Source organism: Artemia franciscana, chromosome 8 (assembly GCF_032884065.1).
Source record: "Artemia franciscana chromosome 8, ASM3288406v1, whole genome shotgun sequence".
NCBI lineage: Eukaryota > Metazoa > Arthropoda > Branchiopoda > Anostraca > Artemiidae > Artemia > Artemia franciscana.
The window spans coordinates 33,513,100-33,537,843 of record NC_088870.1 but is presented as its reverse complement, the minus strand read 5'-3'; the positions used below and the strand labels follow the sequence as shown (position 1 = coordinate 33,537,843).

Below are 24,744 nucleotides of genomic sequence, written 5' to 3'. Positions count from 1 at the left end.
ACAAAACATAGGGAGAGGTGTTCCAGCACTCAAAAGCCTTAATTTCCAAGTCAAGTCAATCAGCCTTCTGCAGAAACATGTCTAACTTTCTTGTTGAAGAATAATCGTCAATTAACGAGCTAATTACTTTTAAACTGAATAATCTTTAAATAAAGCTTGTTTAAAATCCAGCAACGCAACCAATTTATAATGCAATAGAATATTTCTCACGGCAACACATTCTCACCTTGAAAGCGTAATTAGTTTTTTTTAGTCATCAATAATAAATACCAAATGCAAAAGACAAGAATAAAAATACCGTTAGTCCTTCAATTCAACGTCGGATTCTAATTATAAATCGCAAAGTTAAATGTTTTTTTTCTTAATTCAAAGACACCTTCACATTTATACAAAAAGAAACAAAAATGAATATTTTCGATAAAATAGGAAGTACTCAAGTTGGAGGTATTCTCACCTGTGTGGGAAGGAGGGAACCAATCAGCCAGCACAAAAATAAAGAATTATAATATACGAAAAATGCAGACTAGAGGCTACAGGTCGATTTCGACGTAGGAAAGACTGATTAGTGGCACGATTACAAAGGAACAAATTAGGAATATTTAAAACCGTGAAAATAAGGAAGGATAGTAGCCTATGGGTATATTTCGAAAGAAACCTCTGCTCAATCCTTGAACAAAAGAACTTTCGGACTTATTGAAGACTTTTATCATGTACTCTCTAGTCATTATTTCCTTTTGCATTGAGGACGGTTGAGTAGATGTTCCACCGGAGTGTGTGCATACTATTCTTCTTTTTTCATTGGCTAAATTGTAAATTCTAGATTATAATTATAAATTGCAAAGTTAAATATGTTTTCTTTATTCATTTACACCTTCACATTGACACAAGGAGAAACAAAAATGAATATTTTCAGTAAAACTATGAGCATTCAAATTGAAGGTATTCTCACCTGTGTGGTAGGGGGAATCGATTCAATGTCACAGAACTGGAGAATTACAATATACAAAAAATGCAAATTAGAGTCAAAGCTAAGTGGTTTTGTTGTGGTATATAATACAAATGATTAAGTTAGGTGGTTTTTGATCACATAGGCATTTAAGCAGAAATTTAATTCGGGGTTTGGTCAACATTTTGGGGCTCTGAACTTGAAAAAAAAAAATCCAAGTGGTGAATTGCATAAAAAATATAAGATATTACTGAACATGCTGTAAATTTCTATATTTGGAGGCATATAAGCTCGAAAAAAAAAATACAACTGGCTAAGCAGTGTAAAACGAAAGAAATCTTGCAATGAAGCGAAAACATAGATATTTCTTGCTAGTGAAAAAAGAAGAATAGTCTTTGGTGGAAACCTCCACTTACTCAGTGCAAAAAAAGGCCTTTTGAACTTTTATCTATACTTTTTACTTTTATAAAAAAGAACTTTTATCCATACTTTTTACGCATTATTTCCTTTTATGTGTCGAGGACGGTTGAACTCAGATCTCTATCAAAATACAAACTCAATTTTCTTCTTTTTTCCACTGGTTACAATAAGCCTCCTTTTTTTCGTTAAGATTTTTTTTTTCAGTTAGAGAAAGAGAAATATAAATGAATATTCTTGATAAAACGGGAAGAACTTCAATTAAAAGTACTAAATTTCTTACTAGTCTCTCCTCTGTGGAGAAGGGGAAACGATTCATCAGTCCAAAATAAGAGCATTATAAAATATGACAAATACAAATTAGAAGCTAAACATCAATTTTTCACGTGAAAAGACATATTGTTGGCCTTTAAAGTTAAAATTCAAATTTACATACTAAGTCTAATAGGTGACCTGCCATACTTGCTATAGAGGGCAATATATTGTATTGCTCATTTCTCCTTCATACAAATTTAAGACACAAAGGTGGAAATTGATATTCTACTTCTTCAGAAAATATTCAACAGTTTGAGAAAATCAGACTACCTTTTGCGGTGATTGAAAGACCATGGGGTAAATCCTCTTTATATCCATAAGACGCCAAGGGAGATGGTATGCTTGGAGCCCTACTTGGTGGTGTTGACGACCTAACTGCTATTTTTGATAAATTAGTTGTCAAAGGAGACGGCATCGGCAATCCCGGCTTACCCAGGAAAGTAGAGTTTTTCATTGGGACGGGACTAATTTCAACAGATCCAATACGAGTGGTCCCTGAGACTCCCATTGAGCTTCCGCTTTGTTGATAACTCTGCGAACTGGGAACGGCAAAAGGGGCCTAAAATCAAAATAATTATAATAACAATAAGTGAAGTATTAGTGGCATCGGCTAGAGCAGTTCAGGGGGCGTTATTATACACACCATTATTTTCACACTTATATAAATTACAACTGAACTTGAGACACACTTACAACAAAAGAATGCCCTTTAGTTCCTACATATTTCTTTTATCGAAATTTGTACTTACTACTTACAACCTTGGTAACCCTCGACCATTCTGAGGAAATTGCTGGCTTTTAGTTTTTTTTTTTCTTGGTACTGCACAATCACGTAAGGATAAAAGGTAAAGGTAAAGAACATGGCTTTGGACATTAAGAGTCCCTACCGACGGTGCTGATGTCTGTTTCATAGTCCTTCAGCCAGGAAGTGCAATGGGGGATTGGTGGCCAGCCTTCCTGTCCTTTCGCACACCCTTCCTGTTTACCTTCCCTAGGTTTCTTCAGGTGCCCATTTACAGCTGGGTCAACTCTGACTAAGCTTGAGAGTATCACGCCACTGACCTCCGTTCCAAACCAAATAAACGGTAACACCAGTACTCGATCCCCCGTGGTCACGGACAAAGAATTTCAAATTTAGGATACAGGCCACTCGGCTAGGACGACCATATAAGGATAGGAACATATTAATGTATAGATTTGTTGCAATATCAATAAATGAATCACTTTTCTCTCCTTTTGGATTGTTCTTTACTTTATTTCTACAATTAGATTTGTTTTCTCTTATTTCCCTATTTTAGAATTAATTTTTGTTTCGTTTCTCCTCAGATCTTGGCAATCCCTGTCAAACAAAACAAAAATTAGGGACAAGGCACGAAACTCCTGATTAACACTTTACAAAGCAGGAGGCTATAATTTTTTATCTCTACATGCGCCCCATGTAATTCCCACATTTTCAAACATTAAAAATGAACAGAAGCTTTGTTGTGAATTTTTTTGCTAATGGGCTAATCTACTACTTGCAAAGACTTCGTTCAAGGCATGCGCTCTTTCTGTAAATTTTAGTATGTTACTTTCCTGCAATCCTACGGTATTAATGTTTCAACGAAAGACGACAATTTTGGTATCGTTTGATGACTCGGATCCATCTTTATTCGTGTAGTGAATTACATTTTTGAAATATGCTTTGTATTTCTGTGAATTCAAAGATATGTTGAAAACATGTGAAGCAAGTTTAGATCATTCTCTAAGAAGAAATCTCAGGAACATCAATAATTCCGACTCAGTCAATTGATAGATCTGAAATTAATGAATCCAGTGATACAAATATCATATCATATCGGTACAAAATTACAGCTGTAGGTTTGTCAAAAGTTTTAAAAGGGAACATTAACCTTAATAAAATCTGTGCCTATATAATACATTTGTACTGACCTTACAGTCTTTGCTAACAGGGACATCTTTTACAGTTTCTGTCGTGGAAGGTGGTACCGATTGAGATTTTTTGAGCATGTGCAACAGGTATAAAAGTACTTCTTCTTGTCTCAGCTCAGCTTTAAGTCTCCTCACTCGCCTTTCCCTCAAACGATATTCTTCAGGGGATAGTTCCTGAAAATACATTTCAAATCATTGGCCATCACATTTGAGCACAGTGCCATCTAGGTTACTGAAGATTAGACCCAGAAAGTATATATTTAAGATAAATTCAAACACTCTAGATAAAAGAGTCTCAAGGCCTTCAAAAGCGATACATGACCTGAAATAACTTTTCTGTTCATACTTTTTTTTTACGTAAATAAGTTTTGGAGACTAATTTTCAAGCCTTTTCTAAAATGAAGGAAGAAGTTTTTTCCATGCAGAAAACATAAAAATAACAAAACAAAAATAAGGTGGGGGCTACTGTTGTCATCCAAGATTCTAATGGACTTGTTTTACTAGCCTGCCTGAACCTTACCATTATTATTTGATGCAGCTATAGAATGTGTATTTTGGCTACACCATCTTCATTTTTGTGCCAATTTCGGTTCAGTGGCTCAATATTTGCAAGTTTTTCCCCTTTATAGTCTTTTCCAATATTATATTTGTTCACACAATTTTATGAGATAATGGCGACTTAGCAGAAGATGGGTTTTTAGCGTTATTAATGGGCCGACAGTAACTTTTGACTAGTGCTCTTTACAGAAAATGGATGGATCTGCCCTACCAAAGCAGATGTACTATCTTCTTATATGCAGAATATTCTGGGAGTTAAGACCATCTCCATCCTCATTCCAACTAGTTTACAAGATGTGTTTAACCGTTCAAAATAAATTAACTTATACTGTGAATTTACTTAATTACCAAATTCAGTATAAGAAGAAAATTAAACGAAAGTGTAATATTTTAAATTAACTATTCTAATAGTTAGGTTCCTTGTGTAGGTTTTTGATATGTTATCTTTCTGCAGCCTTACGGTGTTAATTTATCAATACAAGATGAAAATTTTTTAATCATTCTATAGCTGAGATACAGTCCAGGCAGGTCCACAGTATTTGTGTTCGGAGTGAGGGGCAGTAATAAAAACAAGAAGCGGGGGGGGGGGAATAAAAATTCTGTTTGGTAATTTGCATAAGAAGTACCTAAGAATTTAAGAAAAATATAGGATTTTAGGGGTGAAGTGGTGACTGGGCACCGAGGCTACTCTTCCCTGCTTACGTCCTTGATTCAGCTATGTCAATCTATCAAATCACATTTCTTAAATTTACTTTGAATTTTATTTTTCATGTTGAAAAACACGTTGAATAGATTTCAAAAACATGAAAAAATGGAGACTTCTTAGAGTTTCTAAGGAAACTAAATAATTCTCTAAGAAGAAATCTAAGTAAAATTACATCTCTGGCTCGGTGGAACTATTGAACCCAATTTTATATTTACATCCGTTTTTAATTGTGTCTTAAGTCTTGAAGCGTTACTTTCGTTTATAGAAGTACTTTGAGTTACTACACTAATTCACGACTGAATGGTCGCATTCAGCAAAAAGTGTCGCAACTTGAAACAAATATTCCCGTTGGGAACAGTGGATGTGATCAAATCACGGTGTAGGTGATCAAAGCACATGATACTACCCCACAAACACTGCGTTTCTTTAAAGATTACACATAGATACTAAGATCACATCGGCTAGACATGATAGACGAAAAAAAAAAACGTACAGAAGAAAATCCCAAACAAGGAAACTTTTCTTTTTCGGATTCAGTCACCTTTTTGCTTACAGTTAATAAGGTGGCTCGACTTTTCTTTGTGCTACTATTTCCGAGGGGTAGCCGACTTTCAAAAATGAAATACACCAGGTGGTACATTCCAAGCGTGGCAGAACTGTACCAGGTATTGCAAGGACTGTACCACGCGCGATGGAACTGTGTGGAACGCTTTGCTCACCGACAGGTGGCTGAAGTGGAAACCCCTTGACTATTTCAATATCTTCTCTTGGATGGTTAATCTTTTATTAGTATTAGCTCTGAGGATAGGTTACCGTAGTTTCTTGCCAAAATATCTGGTTTTTTTTCGGTCGCCTTACCATTTTATTGACTGAAGATTACCCTTGTTCGGCTTTCTTTTTCTTTTCTATGACATCTGTCAACCCAGTTTCAGCTTATTCGAAAAATGAAAAAAGCAAGCTTTTATCTTCGGAATTATCAGTCATATTTGATTTCACTTTTTTCTCTAGCATTAAAAAGAGTTTGTTTTCCTTTAAGACCGTAGCCAGAATTTTTGATTGGGGGTAGAAAATTTTTGGGGGCTGTGGGGGAGGGGTACAAAAAACTTTAAAAAACACATCGAAATTTGTTTATATCCTTTTTGTTATGTCTTTACGAGTCGGACAAACATTTCGGGGAGGGAGAGTTCAAACCCCCTACTCCCCATCCCCCTTTGATGCGGCCTTACTCATCGTTTTGTTTTCATTCTTTTCTTTGGAATACATGGCTGAAAGCCACTGCTGAATGTTCTACTGGATCCAGAATAACCGACTCGTGCGTCTTCAACATTAATTTAAATCAGCTATGTAGAACAACATCAGGCCAAAAATTAATCTCCAACCCCTGCCCCTGAAGTGATACCCGCAGGTATAAAGGTAATTGAAGCAGGAGGAGTTTGGTATGAAATTTTTAACAAAAGAGTTGTGATTGTTGTAGCATAAATGATCAATGCATATCTCAACGACTGAATACAAAGCAACCCGAAAACTTGTTCAACAAGTCCTATGTAAAGTACAAAGCATTTCATGAGTTTCTTCCGATTCCAGACTAGAAGCTACCTACTTATCATATAATGTCAAGAGTATCAATGATGCCTTAGTAACTACTTTCAATCTACATATCATTATGTCTGCTAGCGTAATCACAAGGAAAAAACACGAAGATAAAGGAGTCTTTGAGCACGGGCAAAATATATAACCGAAACATTAGTTTTTTCATTAACGAACTTGGGAGGCGCAAAAGAAGAATTTTTCTTGAATTTTCAAGAATTTCAGATAATATTAATTTACCCAAGTGTGAAAAGTGAAAAGATAAGAAACTTTAAAACGGCTATTACGGGAACCATTAAAGGTTTCCCGCAGGGTTACGAAGAGATTTGATGACATTCTACGAAAATCTAAGCTTGTAAGACAAACGTACCATTTGAGCAGCATTATTGAATTATAAAAGTTGACCCCAAATGCCTAGGCAAGACTGTAAATTTACCTAAACCAAAAAACAGTTCACTAAATTTTTTAGATTTAAAGCTAGGAAGAATCTCCCTTGAAGAAAAACTTTTTATTTTCTACGATTATGGTTTATTGAAATTTATTAGTTCCTGACTTACCTCTAAGGCCGTATCCATAGAGGATTGCCCTCCAAGTTTTTGTCCTACTCGAAAGAACGAAACAAAAATACATATACACAAGTTTTGAATGCGTTTTTTAAGGTTTTTGTAGCCCCCCAGAGCAAAAATTATGGATACGGTCTTGCTTACCTCTATTTAAAATTTGTCTATTGTTCATGACAATATCTTTTTTATTATCTTGAAGGGTGTTCGAGAAGACATGATCATTATTGATGTTTTTTCTCATTCTAATCTGCTTCTGCTTGCATTTTTTTTTCTATTTCATAATTTTATCTATATTTGTTTTTATCTGTCGTTTTTTTTATGATTTTGATAAGATTTAAAGCTGGTTTTTACTACTGTTAAACCAATTTCTATTTTGATTTAGTTTTATTAGTCTTGTTTGATGTATACAAAGTGAAAAAATATGTTTGATATATGTGAAAAAAAATATTACTACCCTGTAGTAGTACAGTGGATTAATACTCTGCGTGGCGATACTAGCAGGCCAGAATTTGCCAATAGGCCCAGTCCTAGGGGTGGACAATACCAGGGAGCGCAAAAAATTACCACTGAGTTTTCTTTTAACAAAAACTGGAGTGACTGATTGTCGAAGTGCCGGGTGAATTCCACCTATTCACAGAAAAGTGATTTTACAACAACACAGGAATTCCATGGTCACTTATAAACTGTCAGATGTCTCTCAGGAATGGCAGCTACGAGTTCAGTATCGCCTCTCTCTTTCATTACTTTTGGCTCATCAGTTGCGTTCGGTGCAGTGCTTCTACTATCCCCAAACTTTCGGGGATTTCCCCAAGAATCTCGCAAAAACGGAGCGGCAAAAACACTTGGGCATAGAAGCGGTGAAGTTTTAAATCCGGCTCTGGATATTGGACGGCCCAAGGTTGTATTTGAGCTGCTCTTAGGTTGGGACACAAACTTGCAAACTGTCCCTGTAAAAAGACGCAGCAACTGAAACGTCCATTCGAGAAGTTTTAAATCCGGCTCTGGATATTGGACGGCCCAAGGTTGTATTTGAGCTGCTCTTAGGTTGGGACACAATCTTGCAAACTGTCAATGTAAAAAGACGCAGCAACTGAAACGTCCATCCGAGAAGTTTTAAATCCGGCTCTGGATATTAGGCCCAAGGTTGAATTTGAGCTGCTCTCAGGTTGGGCAACAAACTTGCAAACTGTCCCTATAAGAAGACGCAGCAACTGAAACGCCCATTCGGTGCCCTACTAGAAATCGATGTCCCTCTAGGATCTGTAACTTTTTATTCCTATCTATTACTGCTACAATGGAATAAACTTTAATTTTTGAAAAAAAAACAAGCTGATACCCAATCTATCCCAAAATCTGCCTACCTCTAGCCCTGAAATAGGGTTTAGAGCCTGAATTGGCAGTTTAGTTGAGATTATGTCACAGCCAATTTGAAGTTTTTGATCTGATTTTAAAACAGCTCATCAGAAAACCAAGTTTTTTGGACACAGGAGAGTTTCATTCTATCGGGACGATATATCTTATTATCAAATAAGAATACACTAGTATTAGATATTCAGACACCTCTCAGCGGCTTGAAATATATCCTTGACAAATAAAGCCAAAAAAAAGGTTAGGTATTTCTACAAAAATACATACCTTCGGTAATGGTAATAGAGGCAATGGTTTTGAATCATCATCATCGCTGTCACTAGCAACACCGTTTGTATAGCCTCCGTTCAAAGCATACACTTCGTCAGGTAGTAAGGGAATGGGACTAACGTTATATTTGACCTCAGATCGAGGCCTAAGGGACCTTCGCCTTTCTGGAGAGTCCGGGTCATGAACAGGTACTCCAGATTTATATTCAAGTTCAGAGATAATAGGTTTCCGATCAGGTTCGGGAACAGACTTCTGGTCTAGATCAGAATCACTTAGTTTTCTATCGAAGTCCGAGGTAACACACTTTCGTTCGGATTCCGGTATACTGGACCTTCGCTCGGGTTTTTTTATAGTCCGGTCTCCATTCATAACAAGATGCATTGGTTTATCACAGTTTTTCATCATATTCAATCCAGCTAAATGAGCAGGAAATCCAAAATTGGGTAAACGGAGGGGATCAAAAGAAGGCATGAAATATGGGATTCCCCTCGAGCTTAAGTCTTGAGGAACTTCGTGACCAGGCAGGTTGATGTGTAAAGGAGGGCCATAAGAATTCGAAACTGGACTACGAGGCAAGTGTTTCCTAAAAAAGAAACGGAAAAAATAAACAGAGCTAATTAAAGAAACTGATTAAAAATCAATCTTACACACTTTAAATTTTCCTTCAAACTATGGAGCTGTAAAATAATGCTGCTGCAACGAAAATTATTACTTACTTTAGTTAAATATGCATGAAGTTCGATTTCCGAAAAGTATTTGAGAGCTTGGAACAAAACAAAAGGTTTTAGCTTTTGTCCCGTTTTTTTTTTTTTTTTCTATACCGCCGATGTCGGCTTATTCCTGGAAACTGGTAAGGGTCTAACCTGTGCGGTTTTTACAGAAAGTGTGGACCTCAGGCCGGATTGATGAATATGGCATTATATTTTGGAAAGCTCCGCAGAACTCTTGCCTGGGGCCAAAAAGGATGGTTTTTGCTTGTTTACGAGCCAGAGCCTATGGTATGTGAAGTGAAGTGGAGTTATGTAGTCTATGTAAGAGAGGAGTATCTGAAGTTGTGCAGTCAAGCTTTCGTTTCATCAAACCATGTTTCTGCTTTCGAGTGGAAAGCTCCGTTCTAGCAGGCAAGCAGGCAGGCACCACTTTCAAATTGAAGATGGACTAAAATCTATAAGTGTTAAATATATGCGGCAGTTACCCGGCCCTACAGCCAATATATCTTCTTTGAGTGATAAATAGAAAAATTTACAGAAGCAAAAAAAGCGGCATTTTCCCACGGATCCGAAAGTGCTGCCGTGATTTTCGCTGGGTTTATCATTTGTTTTTTCGGACTTGGGATTGAGGTAGAGAAATGTTATCAGACGTACCTCTAAAACTTCAAAAGTTCTGTCATTGCTAAACAAATTGGAGCTTATCCTTTGCTCCTTTCTAAGTGGTGACGTTAGAAAGCTGGCCTACGGCAAAAAAATCAACTTTTGAACTAAGACACATAAAGTTTCTTTTCGACGGCAATCCATAGCTCTTGATGAGCTGATCAAATTATATTTCATCCATTTTTTGATACAAAAATTCCTTCATGAGATATACTAGTTCGAAAGTTTCAAGGGGTTGACAACTTTAGTAGCAGGGTACGCACTGAAACCAAAAATAAGCCGATACCAATTGTGAGACATGTAGGAGACTTGTAAGGAAAGGTCAGCTGTTAGCTCATAATCATCTTCGGCGGTGAGGGGTTTGCAAATTTTGCTATTTGGTGTACCTATTATTTGTTTCCAGCGTATTTGATGATAAGACCGAGTTGGTTCCAGTGGTAAGACATGTAGGGGACTTGTAAGTAATAATCGTCAGTTAGACTACAATCATCTTTAGTGAAGAGGGGTTTGTAACTTTTGCTAGTTGGTGTAGCCTACCCATACTCACTGTAACCTAGAATTAAGTGTTTACGCAACGGGTACAAACGATAACGTAAAACAACGAGGCAGTTTCGTAATAATTAATAGAGTGTCATCTATGGTATTTTGATCCTGAAAAGTTACGGATAGCTTTATAATACCAACTAGATTATATAAGATATTGTTCCAAGTCTTGATCCGTCACGATGTCTACGATTGAAAAGGATAAAGTTCAACTGGCTGCAAAGTCAATTTAGTCCCTCCTTTCGATATTCTTTTGTTATTGTTGTTTTTTCAACGCTGAGGAATAGCCTTTGATCATGTGATTACCGATCGCGTTCTTCTTTGAACATAACGTTTTAAAAGCCTCGATAGGCTGACAACTTCAGCGTTTAACCGATAGCAAAGAAACAAAACCAAAGTATTGCTCTCGCAACACTTTATTCGGCGAAGCTGGACAAAAGTTGCCCCAACACTTTAGGTTGCTCGGGCACAGTAGGTCTAGTTTTTTTAAACCCATTTCTGAGATTTATAACCTAATGTAACATATCCTAACCTAACTTTAATTTTCACAGTCAAACTTTGCATAAGACTGACAAGGTTGACTGAGTCAAAGCAGGGAAAATGGGATTTCGGTCATTCACTGGCAAATGTCGACATTTACCAGATTTCAGTCTTTCACCGTACCATATACATAACAAACATGTGCAACATTTCGTCTTAGTGTCGGTAATGGGTAGTATTTGTCCCATTTGTCCAATAGTATTGGTAGTAATTGTCCGTAAAAGCGCAGTACATTGCAATAGAATACGCAATCGAATGAGCCTTTCCCTGATTTTCCGTGACAATCGGTTCAACACGACGATTCCTCGAGAAATAAATAATTACACTGGAGACATATCGTAATTTACTAGGAAACTATGACCAAAGCCGTTAGTAGGGATGGTGGCGCCCAAGGAAAAAATAATCAGGGAGCCCCACACTCGACTCAAATATAAGCAAAAAAACCAAATCAAGGTGAAAATTCTGATTAAGTGAACAATCTCCCAGCCGCGGCATCACGGCTGTTGCTCCCGGGGTAGCTGAACCAATCCCCCCCCTTGAACGGACGGCTCTGACTATGGCTTTTCAACCTATTCTAGGTCACTTTGTGGTTGATTCATTCCAATTTTGCGCACAAGTTTCAGCCTGGTAAAAGTATACTATAAAAAGAAAAAATTACAATCGAATCCTCTTACGGTTCTTTACGGTTCACACCCTTTAGGAAAGTGACAAATAAAATAACCCTGTTTGTCTCTGTGGTGATGAGTTTGACCAGCCAACCAGATTCGTGGACTCCAGAAGTAAATTCCTGTGTTCTTTAGAATTGAAAATACCAACTTTGAATTCGGTTCGTGCCTGTTTTCGGATTACTGCGACTAGGCCCATACGCTGGAACTTTTTTGAGGTCTACTGACCTGGTTAGACAAGGCATGCCACTGCCTCCTCCCTGTATAGATGGCCGGATGCAACGTTTCATGGAAGTAACTTGCTCTGGGCACTCTTCTGAGGGTATACAATGTTACGTACTAGCTGGTTGCAACCCCATCTTTCTTGCTTCCGCTTTTAATAGTCTGAGACACACATGCTAGACCAACCATTTTGAATCGTAATTAGAAAGCATTCTCCCCCTTACAGAGGAGAGATGACAAACAATAAGACAGCTGCGGTCGTTACACGCGATAAAAATGTCGCGATACGAGAAAGGTAAAAAGCCGCCCCTGTTTAGGGGTTTTCGGCAAGAAAGATTTACAAACATTTAAGTTGGAATTTACAATTCAGCGGTGATTTCTCTGGTGTTTTCCAGATAAGCTTTTTGAGCCTTTTGAAGCTAATAGTCAAACGACTGTTAGCCCTATAAAAGACTGAGCAACAGAAAAAGTTAAAACAAACTTAATCTCGTTGATTTAAAAATGGCAATTCGTAGCAATAATAGCCTACGTCGTTTCCTGTTTTAGGGCCACCAAGCTTTTGCAAATTTCGTAAATAACTTAGAGATAGGTACACCCATTTCAAACCCTTTGGTGGGGATGGGAGGAAGTGGATCTCGGATTTTGGGAAAGAGAGGGAAGGGGTATTAGCATAAATTTCAGACCTTCAGTTTTTGCTCGACTGATTCGAAGACTAAAATTTACTAAGTTTTCGCCTCAATTACGCAATAATTCAGTAAGATTTAATTTTTAAAGTATAACTAATCTGCTTTCGATGCATCTACTTTGGTAATTTCAGGCGATTTACTTGACTTGACGGAAAAAAGACATTTAATAAACGATTGATTGATCATTGCATCAACCCATATTAAACAAATGATATATCATCAAGGGTTTACCCAGGATTTTTTTCCGGGGGGGGGGCATAAAAATTTAAAAACGCACCAAAAATTGTCTAGAAGCATTTTGGTAACTTTAGCAGATCGGACAAAAATTTCGGGAGGGGAGAGGGAACAAACGCCGTACCCCCTGGATACGGCCCTAGCTGTGATAAATTTTTCTGCTTTTTCTTAAATTTCTTAAACTATTGTATTACCGTAAAGGATGCGCAAAATTTTATACCACTTGTTAAGTTTCCTATTTTGATCTTGGAGACAAAATAGCGGAACAGAGAACAAAACATCAAATCTCGTGGAACCAGAGACTCGAGAGCATACAAGAGCTAAGACTAGAGAAAAAAATAGAGCTAACTGAAGAGCGGTCCTAGTCACTTACTTGACAGACAAGTCGACGACAGGAGAATCATTTCTACAATCCATCTTTTGACTCACTGGAGGCCACCCTGTTGCAAAAACCTGAGAAAAAAGAGATACGATGATTATACTAAAAAGAAACTACTGACCAATACATCTGCTTAAAATCCCCCTTTTCGGATTATCAACACAGTCCATCTGCCAAGAGCTGGCACCTACAAGTTTTTCAATATTAGTCAACTCAGCGAACAGGAATTGTATTCCTATCGCTAAGCAGTTACGACTTGACATTGAGTTCATACCTTCTTCTAATTTTATTTTTTTCTTTCTTGCGCGGTACCAGTAAAAGAATGAGATTAAAAAAAAGAATCCTGTATAAAACATGAAACAGGAAGGAAAGTTCCTCTGAAGTTTAAAAAAGCTTTAGTAATTTTAATAATATACAATTTTTCAATGTTTAATGAAAAATATAGGTGGTTTAAAGGTTTATTTTCGACATAATCAAAATCGAGTTTTTTCAGCTTAAATATTTAGCGCGGTTAGTTTGTTATTTTTAATTTTTTTTTTTTTTCATTCGAAACATAAATTCAAGATTAATAAGTCTCTTTTTCTAGAGCTATTTTGTATAGCTAACAAACTGTTATTTCGACCCAGAGCAGAAATTACGCACAATAATAAAAACAATTTTGTTTTTTGTCATTACTTTGTAGTACGCTGAAACCTAATTAGCTAGACTTGACATTTGTTTGAGCCCTTAGATAAGACTAAACTTATCGATTGATTTGAATAAAATGCAAATCCAACTAATAGACAACAATTATAGAAATAAATGCATAGCTGAATAAAATAAAGTAATTTAAGAAACTGGATTAAGGTTGATATAACTTGTCTGATCAAAATATATCAGAATGCCAGTTTTTTTGTCGTCAGCTTTATTTATTTATACATATGGATTACATACACACTTACGGGTTGGTATTCAAGGGTCAACCCGGTCCCTCTCAATATCTGTAATTTAATGCACATTCTGGTAACTTAATGCCTAAAAAGGCCTTTACATAAAATTTATTCTTACAACTTATGGCCTGAGTAAAAATCTGAGGGAATGTATACTTTCTTGCATATACTATTGAACAAGCGATTGGTGATCGCATGAGACTGATCGTACGATAAAGGAGACTGAGATCATACACTGTACCAGGGAATAGCGGTGACACCCTTCCCGTGATGCCTCTAGATTATACACTTTACCAGCAGTGACAGCCTTCCCGTGATGACCCTATAAAAGTATTAGGCACAAGCAGGGGCCCAATACCGTTAATTCTCAGTCACCTCCAGCCCCCGAATGTCCTGCCCAGCGTCTGAACATGAAGCAGGTTATTTTTAAAATACACTACCACGATTGGATGGGTCAAAGGAGAAGTGGCTGCCAGAGTCCTAGCTGGGGGGGGGGGTCAATTCTGGTGGCAAGCTAGTGGTGGTTGACTCTTTCCTCTCTTTTGAGGGATGAGAGGCCGGTCTGAATCTGGCACAGGCGGGGGGGAGGAAAAACAAAAGGCCCTTCCACGAAGGAGAAAAAAGATATCAGCAAGCCCTATGACGAACTAAAACACCCGTGGGCCACCAATAGTCCAAAAACTATAGGTGCTATGCTTTTGGTGTGGCCTTTGTCGCAGGAACCATTTCTTAGTCTTGTGAATCTACATATAATGAAGCTAATATAGTGTACTACTAGATTCAAGATTTTTATTTAAACTAAATACAGAATTATTGCACAGCTAAGTCTTTAAGTTTTTCCAACTTCTTTAAAAACTCAAATAAGTTTTTCTTTAACAAATCTACGCTTTAGGATTGGCTGCAACAACCCAGATCTCAGTCATACCGTCTCCAAAGACGCTTTGAACATCTGAATGCCAACAAGATATCTAATCGTCACCTGACAGTGAAAGGCGAATATTCACGAGCAGGCAAGTGAAGCGAGCTTGGCATTCGTGACCTGGGTAGAATCAGCCAGAATTAGAAAGCGAATCCAGGCTACACGAGGAGAGTGTTTCTGGTTAATGGTTTTAGCACCAAATTCAAACTACTACCCTCAAGACTTTAAAACAACCTATGAATTTCACTATTTTCTTTATTTTATAACTCGCAAATTCATAATTGAATAGTATTTTTTTTAAACATGGAGAACCATAAATGAGATCCAATTACTCATGCCAGTTTATAGATAGTACCTGTAAAAGCACCTTAAATCCACATTAATTACTTTATTACTTTGTCCATATTAATTACTTTTTCCATAACATATAGGCCAGCATAAACAAAACGAGGATCACTTTGCCAATTCCAAGACAGCAAACGAGGAAACTTTCTTTTTTCTCTGCTTATTGATTCTGCACGGAGATTTAGACAAAAGAGTTTTGTATCAACTGGGAAGACTTTCGATTTCCAAGATGGGAGGAAACATCAACAAATTAAAATGAGATAGCTTTCCACTGGAAACAGGAGGCCCCAACTCAAGAAAATCAATCGATTTAAGTAACTCCATCCCACCCTCCCCTCATATCACCTATTCTCCATAGCTCGAAATATGGAATTTAGAGACAAAGAAATTGCCTCAGTGCTTTTGACAAACAATAATGAATCCCGGAGAATATGTCTATCTTGGTAAATGCAAAAGCCTTTATGGGAGTCAACGTCATTTCAACTGAATTTGATATACTTCAACAAAATTTAACAGTAAATTTACAGAAAACGCACAATAAAATGTTGGCTTTTAGAATCAAACAAAAGTTTAAGTAGATTTTAGGATTGGATCAGTTTCCACGCAACGAATGTCTTTTTTAACGATGTAAAATGAAGATGGCCCAAATACGTCTCACTAACAACTGTGGTCCGTGTAAATATTTTGGTTCATCTTTCTTTCCAACACAATTAATATATCCTGCCAAATAAATAATAAACATTCATAACGCTAATTAATGTCTTGCAGCTCTACGAGATGTTTTCTTATCGGAATATGGCTAGTCTTGATAAAGGATATATATGAATATTTCTAGACGTGGGTGTTTACGTAATTTCCAAGCTTCTAAAATCCCAGATCTTCCCTAAACCAGCTTTAGAACCGTGCAGGGATCAATACTTGCCTAAGGGTTGCTTTTATTACAACCACGTAGTGAATAAAATAGACAACATTGAATTAATCAGGTTGAACTATTTTAATTAAACTGAATTAATCAAGTTAAATTAATCATTGAACTATACATGAACGAGTTATTATAACTGCAACAAAACTACCGAAACACTTTCTTCTTACTAATTTTTAGCACCCTTTTTGAGACGTGTATGAGGTTATCAGAGGTAATCAGAGGTTGCCTCTGTTGACCTTCGACCTAGTCAATGTAGAAGCAAATACGACAGAAAAAAAACCAGGATCGGCTTTCCCTGGTATATGTGTAACTTAACCTACTGATTGTGGTCGCAATTATCATAACTCATTTGTTTCCAGCGGACATATAAAAAGCTCTAGGGTTCCAGGGACCCCCTTTTTATGAGAATTCTCGTGCTGAAAGAGATAGATTAACTGAGGAAGACAGATCGAAAAATAGAGGGAGGGAGGAAAGAATAGTTAACGAGGCTAGTGGAAAAGTAAAATTAAAATAAGAAAGAGGTTCTCCGAGACGAATTCCTCAAGACAGGATCTCTTCAGAAAGAGCCGAATTAAGATATGGATGCCTGAAGAGTCTTTTATATGGGACGGGGAACCTACACATTCCTCCCCACGAGGTAAGGAGGGGAGCAGGCACATTCTCCTCCGTGAGGCAGGGAGGGGGCAGATATTTGAAAATTTGTTTTCGTAAATGTTATACATGTATTTCTATTAAATTTTACAGAACGTCGAGCCTTTTATATGTCAATTTCTTCCGTAGTCAGTCAAATTCCCCCCTCCTTTCTAAACAGCATTACCATAAAAAATTGAGGAAGGAAAAGAAAGTAATGACAATAATGAATTCCATTTCTTTTCAAAGAAAAAACAAAATGTAAGATTTGTACCGAGTCAAGAACGAGTAACACCACATCAAAATCCCTTAGAACCCAAACCAATGTAGAAACTCATTAACACCCTGAAATTTCCACTATTAAACTTTTACTGGCTTTATTTTCGGTAAAATACTCATGACAATGGTTTTAATTAGATTAAAACAAGCAAATTAACATCAAACAATCAATCTTAAATTGTGTATTTTTTTTCACAAATAATGCTTATATCGATTATAAGGCTGCTTCATTTTCATTTAGGCTACCAATAAATAGGTTGGAGGAGGAACGTGCGTAGCTGTGTTGGTCTCAGGCGGCTTGATGCTGCAGTGAGTTATTAGTAGTAGTAGTAGTAGTATTCTCAGGCATCCAGTACCAAGCACGTACACAGCGTTGAAGGGGGAGGGGTCGCTCTATATCATTTATATGATCCCTGTTTTGTTTTGTTTGTTTATATTTCTTCTAACTTTGCCCCGTGACACCACTTCTTACGTAAATGCCGGGCGTTATCTGCAAGGGCGTTACCAAGTCTATAACAGTAGGGGAGGGGGATCTGGACCTAATTGAAAAAATCCAAATGGATAAATCATTCTGATCAAAATAACTAATATTCCTCATTACTGTCTGACTGGCGGCTTTTGAGAGCAAACATACGCTCTTGCAGAGCTTGCGTTTTTATGCAGCATTTTTATGTTTACGCTATACATGACTAACTTAATTTGTAGTTATTACAACCCCTTATCAGACCAAAATGAATTTGAGTTTATCATTCTTGGAATCTAAAAAAAATCATTTTTTTTTTCATTTTAAGAATATAAACAGAATGCTACTCCTTAAATAAGAGCTCTATGTGCATTTTAAGGTACTGGGACACGGATTTATTACATTTGATGTCCTGTTCTCGAAATTGTACGCCGTAACAAAATGACGAACTATTTTAGTCGAAATGAGGGTAGGTGCATCGATTGATGAGAAGATAATATCTCCTTTTGGTACTTATCGGTTATGTAATAGACACTATAAAATTTCGATTGGAAATGATGCGAGCATGACACAGGAAGCTGGTCAAGCAACTTCTTTATACCACAGAATTAGCTTTGGTCTGGTTGCAAATAAATTGTAGCTATATTTTATTCAAGTATTTAGTTTGTATTTTGGTTTGCCTTGGTTTTTGCAAATAAATTTGGGCTATATATTTGCACATTAGCGGGTGTGGGGGTAAAGCATAGCATATATTTAATACAGCAATGGTTAGTTTACGTATTTAATATATGTTCTGCTTTACCCCCCCCCCCTGATGTGCAAATATACAGCCCAAATTTGTTTCTAAACTATTATATATTCATCATATTTTGTTTCATTTCATCAGCATTAATCGAACTTCACTTCCCGAGTGTCTATTATATAGCATCTAAATACCCTCCTTTTTCTAAGCCAGCCTCAATCTCTCAAAAGAAGGTAAGTCAAGGTCCATTGACATTTCCAGGCTTCGATAATGAAATGTTTTTTTAAGGTCTATTTAATCATTAAGTACCGGAAAGAACCTATTCTAACAAATATTTCTCACTTGTAGAAGCAGATCCAAATGTCATACCCCCTATATATACCCTATACCCAAATGCTATACCCTATACCCCCTCCCTGATAGATGTTTTGCAAGATAGAAATAAAGGAGTAACACCACTTCCATTCTATATGTATATAAATTCCAGTCTCAAGCCCTGCCGTTGGTTATATATGCACCATATCCGGTACAAATAATACAACTTCGGCATTAAAAGAAATGCACTATTATCGGTTGGACTAATTGTCTTTTCCAATTAGCCTACTATTCTTTTTCTGTAAATTAACTACTTTCAAGTAAGAATGACATTTCTATATAGTGTAACAGAAAATGCGAAATCTGCAATATAGCAAATGAAAATAAACAAAAAGAATAAGCAGCTGAAAAACAATTTTGTTAAAAATACATGACACACAATACCCGTCTGATCCATACGTGTAATAATGACCCTTAGGAGAGTCCTACCCTCCGGCAATTTAGATAATTTAAATCTCCTATCCATCGTTTTGCGTGGTTTATTACTCGGCCATTTTGTATTAAACCCGAAAGAGATTTTAACTCGCCCGCAAATTCCGTCTCAAATGAGACTTGAATAACTAAGCTAAAACAGACATTATTATGACAGGCAATACTTTCTTTTTAAATGTCTTATATTTTGTTATAAGAATAAATTCCCAGTTGCTAAAGCTAGAATATAAACATAGCTTAATAAATTCTGACAAAAATACTATCTAAATTAGTTTAGAAAAACATAAGATTACAAAGGACACGCAGGTAATGACTGTATGTCTCGTAGGTAATGAAATGGGCATAAGGTGATAGAGAATATACATCCCTGCCAATAAGCGACAATCTCAACATGTCTGGTTATATTTTTTTTTTCAACTCGCCTTCCATATTCTGAGATGTCGCTCACGAAAAAAATAAGTTCCAAATAATGGCATAAATGCCTGAAAAATAAACGAATTCAGGAATAAATGCCTAAGTAAGAATTTATTAAAAATTTTAAAGTGGCGTTCAGATATAATACCTAGAGTTATTTTTTGAGAAACAGAATATAAATGATTCATTGCATTAGATTTATATTTAATTAAGATTATAGCATTCGCTTGTCCAAAACCAAAACAAATCATCTTCTTTTTTAGCAATTACTGTTTCAAGTTACGGGTTAGACAAAAAATGAACGTAATTAGAGACCTTCGAACAAGAGTAATTAAAGGAGATAATTTCATACGCGTCACCAATCGATACAGCATGGTTGACTGCTATAACATTGAATCTAACTTAAAACGACCCCTACATTTGGGTCTCTATGCTACTATCCCAGTCAAAACCTTGAGACCTTTGTGATTATCAAACAATTTCTGAATTTTTCTAATGTCATATTTGTTTACGAAAGCATTCTCCCTCCTCAAACAAATTCTCACGGATGTTCGATCCGGCATTTAGAAGATCCTAGTCAGCGCAATACCACTAACTTGGTAAAGATAATGTTTCTCCCATATATTATTTGTTTAATGATACGAGATCAGGGTTGTGCCCAGAAGAGCCTCTAACCCCCCCCCCCCCCCCAAGAAAAAAGAAAAAAATAAACAGAAAAAACTTAATGTCAGCAACGAGGGACTTCCCCATGAAAAACAAAATGCTAATTGGTTACTACAAAGCAAACATTGAAATGCATGCAATTTTGACAAAATAAACCCATAACAATATAGTTTTGGCTTCAATCCAAACCGTATGTTTGAGGAAGCTGATACTCAAGCACTTTTCTGGCAGTCCGGAACTGCACGGTAATTGCGATCTTAAGTTTGTACCAAGCATTTTATAAGTTGGTCATAATAATAATAAAAAATAAACAAAAGGGTTCAATTGTAACCAGATTCAGATACGGGGGAATTCGGTTTTCAAAAAATAATAGGATAAAAAAGGAATGAATTAAGTAGAAGAAGAAATGTCACGCTCCCCGCACCATTTTTTCTGATACGTTACGTTTTCTGGGATCTTCGGTCTTCAATATTTTAGGTCTTTAGTAAAGGGGGGGGGACTCCATCCTTTGACAGGTTGAAGATTCCTCCCGGAGACAATTTTTTGTTATGAAAGACTATGAGACTGTAGTTCAATGCCTTCCCTTTTTTTTACATTTATATAAAATATGGCTCAAGCTAAATAGAGATTTAAAATTTTATACGTATATTGGACTCGTGTCATGTTTGTTTTTTTTAGCAACGGAGGGCTTTTAACTATAAGAAGAAATTTTGTAAATAGTGATGATGGACTTTTGTTGGTGCTAAGTTCCATATCTTCGAAATACATTGCAGTTTTGGTGATTTCAAATGTAAGTGAACAAATTGGAAAATAAAAAATAAATATTAAATTGAATAGAAAAATTAAGTAATAATATCCAGTGTCTAGGTTTTGTTTATATTATGTTTGGTTCCAGCATCTTTTGTCTTGAATATCACTGATAAGCTTAAAAAAAAATAAAAAATAAATATTAAATTATATTTCAAGGTGATTGAGAATAATATTTAGGGAAACGAGAGGGTGGTGATGTTGTCAGGGGCAGCATTTAAGGGTCACTTGAGCCATTGCTCCATTCCATGTAAGGAAAAGGGATCTTATCCATTATACCTATACCACTGTTTACTCGTGCTTTAAGTTACAATCATTAAGTCGAAGCAAAAGAGTGACGAACGGCAAAATGCATGGGAAAAATATAATCTCGGCTATATATTTGCACAGATGGGGGAGGGTAATTTAAAGAGAGTCACTTTTAGGAATGATACAAGTAATCCTAAAAAAAAACAAAAAACTAAAATACTCACCAAGACTCAACAGTCTTGAATAAAGTCTGTTATATATATCTCAAAGGAATAAAATTTTGATGCTGAGTCAAAATTATATAAGCTTTATTAAGTTTAATGTTGCCCATCAAAAGTTACGAGCCAGAGAAAATTCTCTCAATTTTTGAAAAAGGGGATAGACACCCCCAAAACATCAAGTGATCTTAATGAAAATCACACCATCAGATTCAGTATATTAGAGAACCCTACTTGAAGATGTTTCAAGCTTCTATATACAGTTCTATTATCCTTTTTTCAGTGACCAAAAAGATTGGAGGGCTACTAGCCTCCTTACACGCCCAATTTTTCTCCAAAGTCGTCCGATCAAAATTTTGAGACAGCCATTTTGTTTAGCATAGTTGAAAAGTTTAATAATTATGCCTTTAGGGATAATATGACCCCCGCATCCCTAGGGGAAAGGGCTGTAAGTTACAAAATTTACCAATTGTTTAAGTAAATTTTTCAGCGATGATCGAACTGTCAGGGGTAAAATTTATGAGGGGAGAGGGATATTTTCCATGGAAGGAACTTTCCCTGGAGGAGTTCTCCGCGAAAGGAGGGAATTTTTCTTGAAGGGAGGAACTTGATGTACCAGCATTATTTTAAAAAGATCAGAAATTAAATTCAAAATATAAGTTTTTTCAACTGAAAGTAAGGAGTAACATTAAAACTCAAAATGAACAGAAATGATTCCGTAGGCTATATGAAAGGGTTGTCCCCTTCCTCAATACCCTGCTCCTTACGCTAAGTCTGTAATAGATAAATCAAATTCAGATATTGAGTCAAAATTATATAAACTTCACCAAGTTTAATTTTCCCCGTCAAAAGTTACGAGCCAGAGAAAATTCTTTCAATTTTTAAAAAAGAGGACAAACACCCCAAAACATCAATTGATCTTATTGAAAATCACACCATCAGATTCAACATATTAGAGAACCCTGCTGAAGATCAAGCTTCTATATACAGTTCTATTGCCCTTTTTCAGTGACCAAAAAGATAGGAGGGCAGCTAGCCCCTTCCCATGCCAATTTTTCCCTAAAGTCGTCCGATCAAAATTTTGAGACAAACATTTTTTTCAGCATAGTTGAAAGGTTCAATAGCTATGCCTTTGGAGATTTAATGACCCCCACATCACTGAAAGGACTGTAAGTTACACAATTTACCCACTGTTTAAGTATACTTTTTCAGCGGAGATAGGATTGTCAAGGAGGAATTTTACGGGAGGGGGCTATCTTCCATGGGATGAACTTTCCCGGAGGAGTTTCCCGCAAGCGGAGGGAATTTTTCATAAAGACGGGAGCCTGAAGTACCGGCATTACTTCAAAACGATCAGAAATTAAATTAAAAAAAACAACAAGTTTTTCCAACTGAAAGTAAAGAGTAACATTGAAAATAAAGGAACATAAACGATTCCGTAGGTTATATAAAGGGGTTGGCCTCTTCCTCAATACCTTGCTCCTTACGCTGAAGTTTGTCCCAATTTTTTAAGAATGACTTTTGAAGCACAAGGGCAGTTCAGCTAGAATAAGAAGCATTTTAAAAAGTGCTAGAAAAATTTAGCGTGAAGAGCAAGGTATTGAGTGGGAGGGCAGCCCCTTCATATGTGGAATCATTTTAGTTCGTTTTGAGTTTTAATGCTACACCTTACTTTGAGTTGAAAAAACTTTTTTATTGATTTAATCATTCCTAAAAGCACTTAATTTTACTTTAATCCCCCCCCTAATGTGCAAATATATAGCCAAAATTATGTATTTCCCAAGTACTTATATCATATATCACTTATGTTTGAACTTAATACCCGTATGGTATAACGGAAAAGATCCTAAATACAGTGGCCTGGAAGTCTGGAAAACATGCCAGATTTACAAAAAAATAAACAGCTTCAGGTCAAACCCTAGCCTTTTCCCTTCCTAGGCATTCGTGTTAAAATGCCCTTAAATAACATCACAGGTATGGTCAAGGTCACATGAAAACCCAAGAAAAAGATAAATGCTCAATATGCCTTGCACTTTACCGTTGATATTCTATAGTTATATTATTTATAAAAAGTCATGCCCGAAGTGACATTTAGATGCGGCCTCTTTTTTATGCGAAAGCCCGAGATTGGTGAATCCAATATTTCCTAATGGTGAATCCTAGAAAAGATCGAAACAAAAGTGGCAAAAGTCTGAAAAGCACAAATAAATGATTCCTTTCCAGGTTTTAATAAGTCCTTTATTAAATCCTAGCATTCACTAAGACTATGGACCACATAGACAGGGGGAATTATCCCCCCTTCTTCTGAGGAAGAAAAAGATATTGAGAGGTATAGCTAACTGAAATTTTTCAAAGTTGCATAAAAATAATTAATTTCACTCATTGGTGATAGTCTATCATCCATCCTAGGGCAAGGTACTAAGGTAGATAGACATAGAGTAAGAGTAATTCAAATAGTCTATCAGTTCGGAGAGGCATTTGGAGGCCTACCTACTTAGTAAACTGTATCCTTTCAACTTTGCATGAATAAAGAGAAAGTATGGCTATTGTGCCTTTAAATTAATTGCAAATTTTGAACTTTTAACCATATGAGTAAGCAAATGGTTTGGTGATACCCCAAAACATAATTACTTCCTAAATTTGTGGGGGTTAGCTTTATCCATGCTCATGTAAATCCTAGGATTTACTGGTTGAATTTAGGAATCAACAATCTTCTAGCTTTTTGCTAACAAATGATAATCAACAATAGTTTATCAGTATTAACCTTACTAAGTTCTAGTGATAACGTTTATTCTTTGGGCACTTTAACTACGTTCAAATCAAACATTTCGCATAACCATGTTCAGTATGACCACATGATCAGCAGACCATATTGCAACACCAGCAAAACCAGAACAAATGAAATAATAGATAGAGATTGGAAATGGCAACAAATGATTAAGTGTATATCAACAGCCTTATTGTGAAGGCTGACTATTTTAAGTTTTTCAATGAGAGGTTATCCAAGACCAGAGACTACTTAGGAAAGGCTTCCATGTCCCAAGAATCACAAC

General features: G+C 36.3%; 1 protein-coding gene across 4 annotated transcripts in view; it reads right to left on the bottom strand.

Annotated features, from left to right (window-relative positions):
• The window catches only part of LOC136030324 (transcription factor dcp-66-like), an 84,516-nt gene that overhangs the window by 23,494 nt on the left and 36,278 nt on the right, over positions 1 to 24,744 (bottom strand). For all 4 annotated transcript variants that reach the window (XM_065709227.1, XM_065709224.1, XM_065709225.1 and 1 more), the window contains 4 exons: positions 13,296 to 13,375; positions 8,660 to 9,245; positions 3,611 to 3,784; positions 1,949 to 2,237 (listed from right to left, as the gene is read on the bottom strand). In XM_065709227.1, coding sequence (XP_065565299.1) covers positions 1,949 to 2,237; positions 3,611 to 3,784; positions 8,660 to 9,245; positions 13,296 to 13,339 — 1,093 coding nt within the window. In that variant the 5' untranslated portion in view covers positions 13,340 to 13,375. The remainder of the gene's footprint in view (positions 1 to 1,948; positions 2,238 to 3,610; positions 3,785 to 8,659; positions 9,246 to 13,295; positions 13,376 to 24,744) is intronic.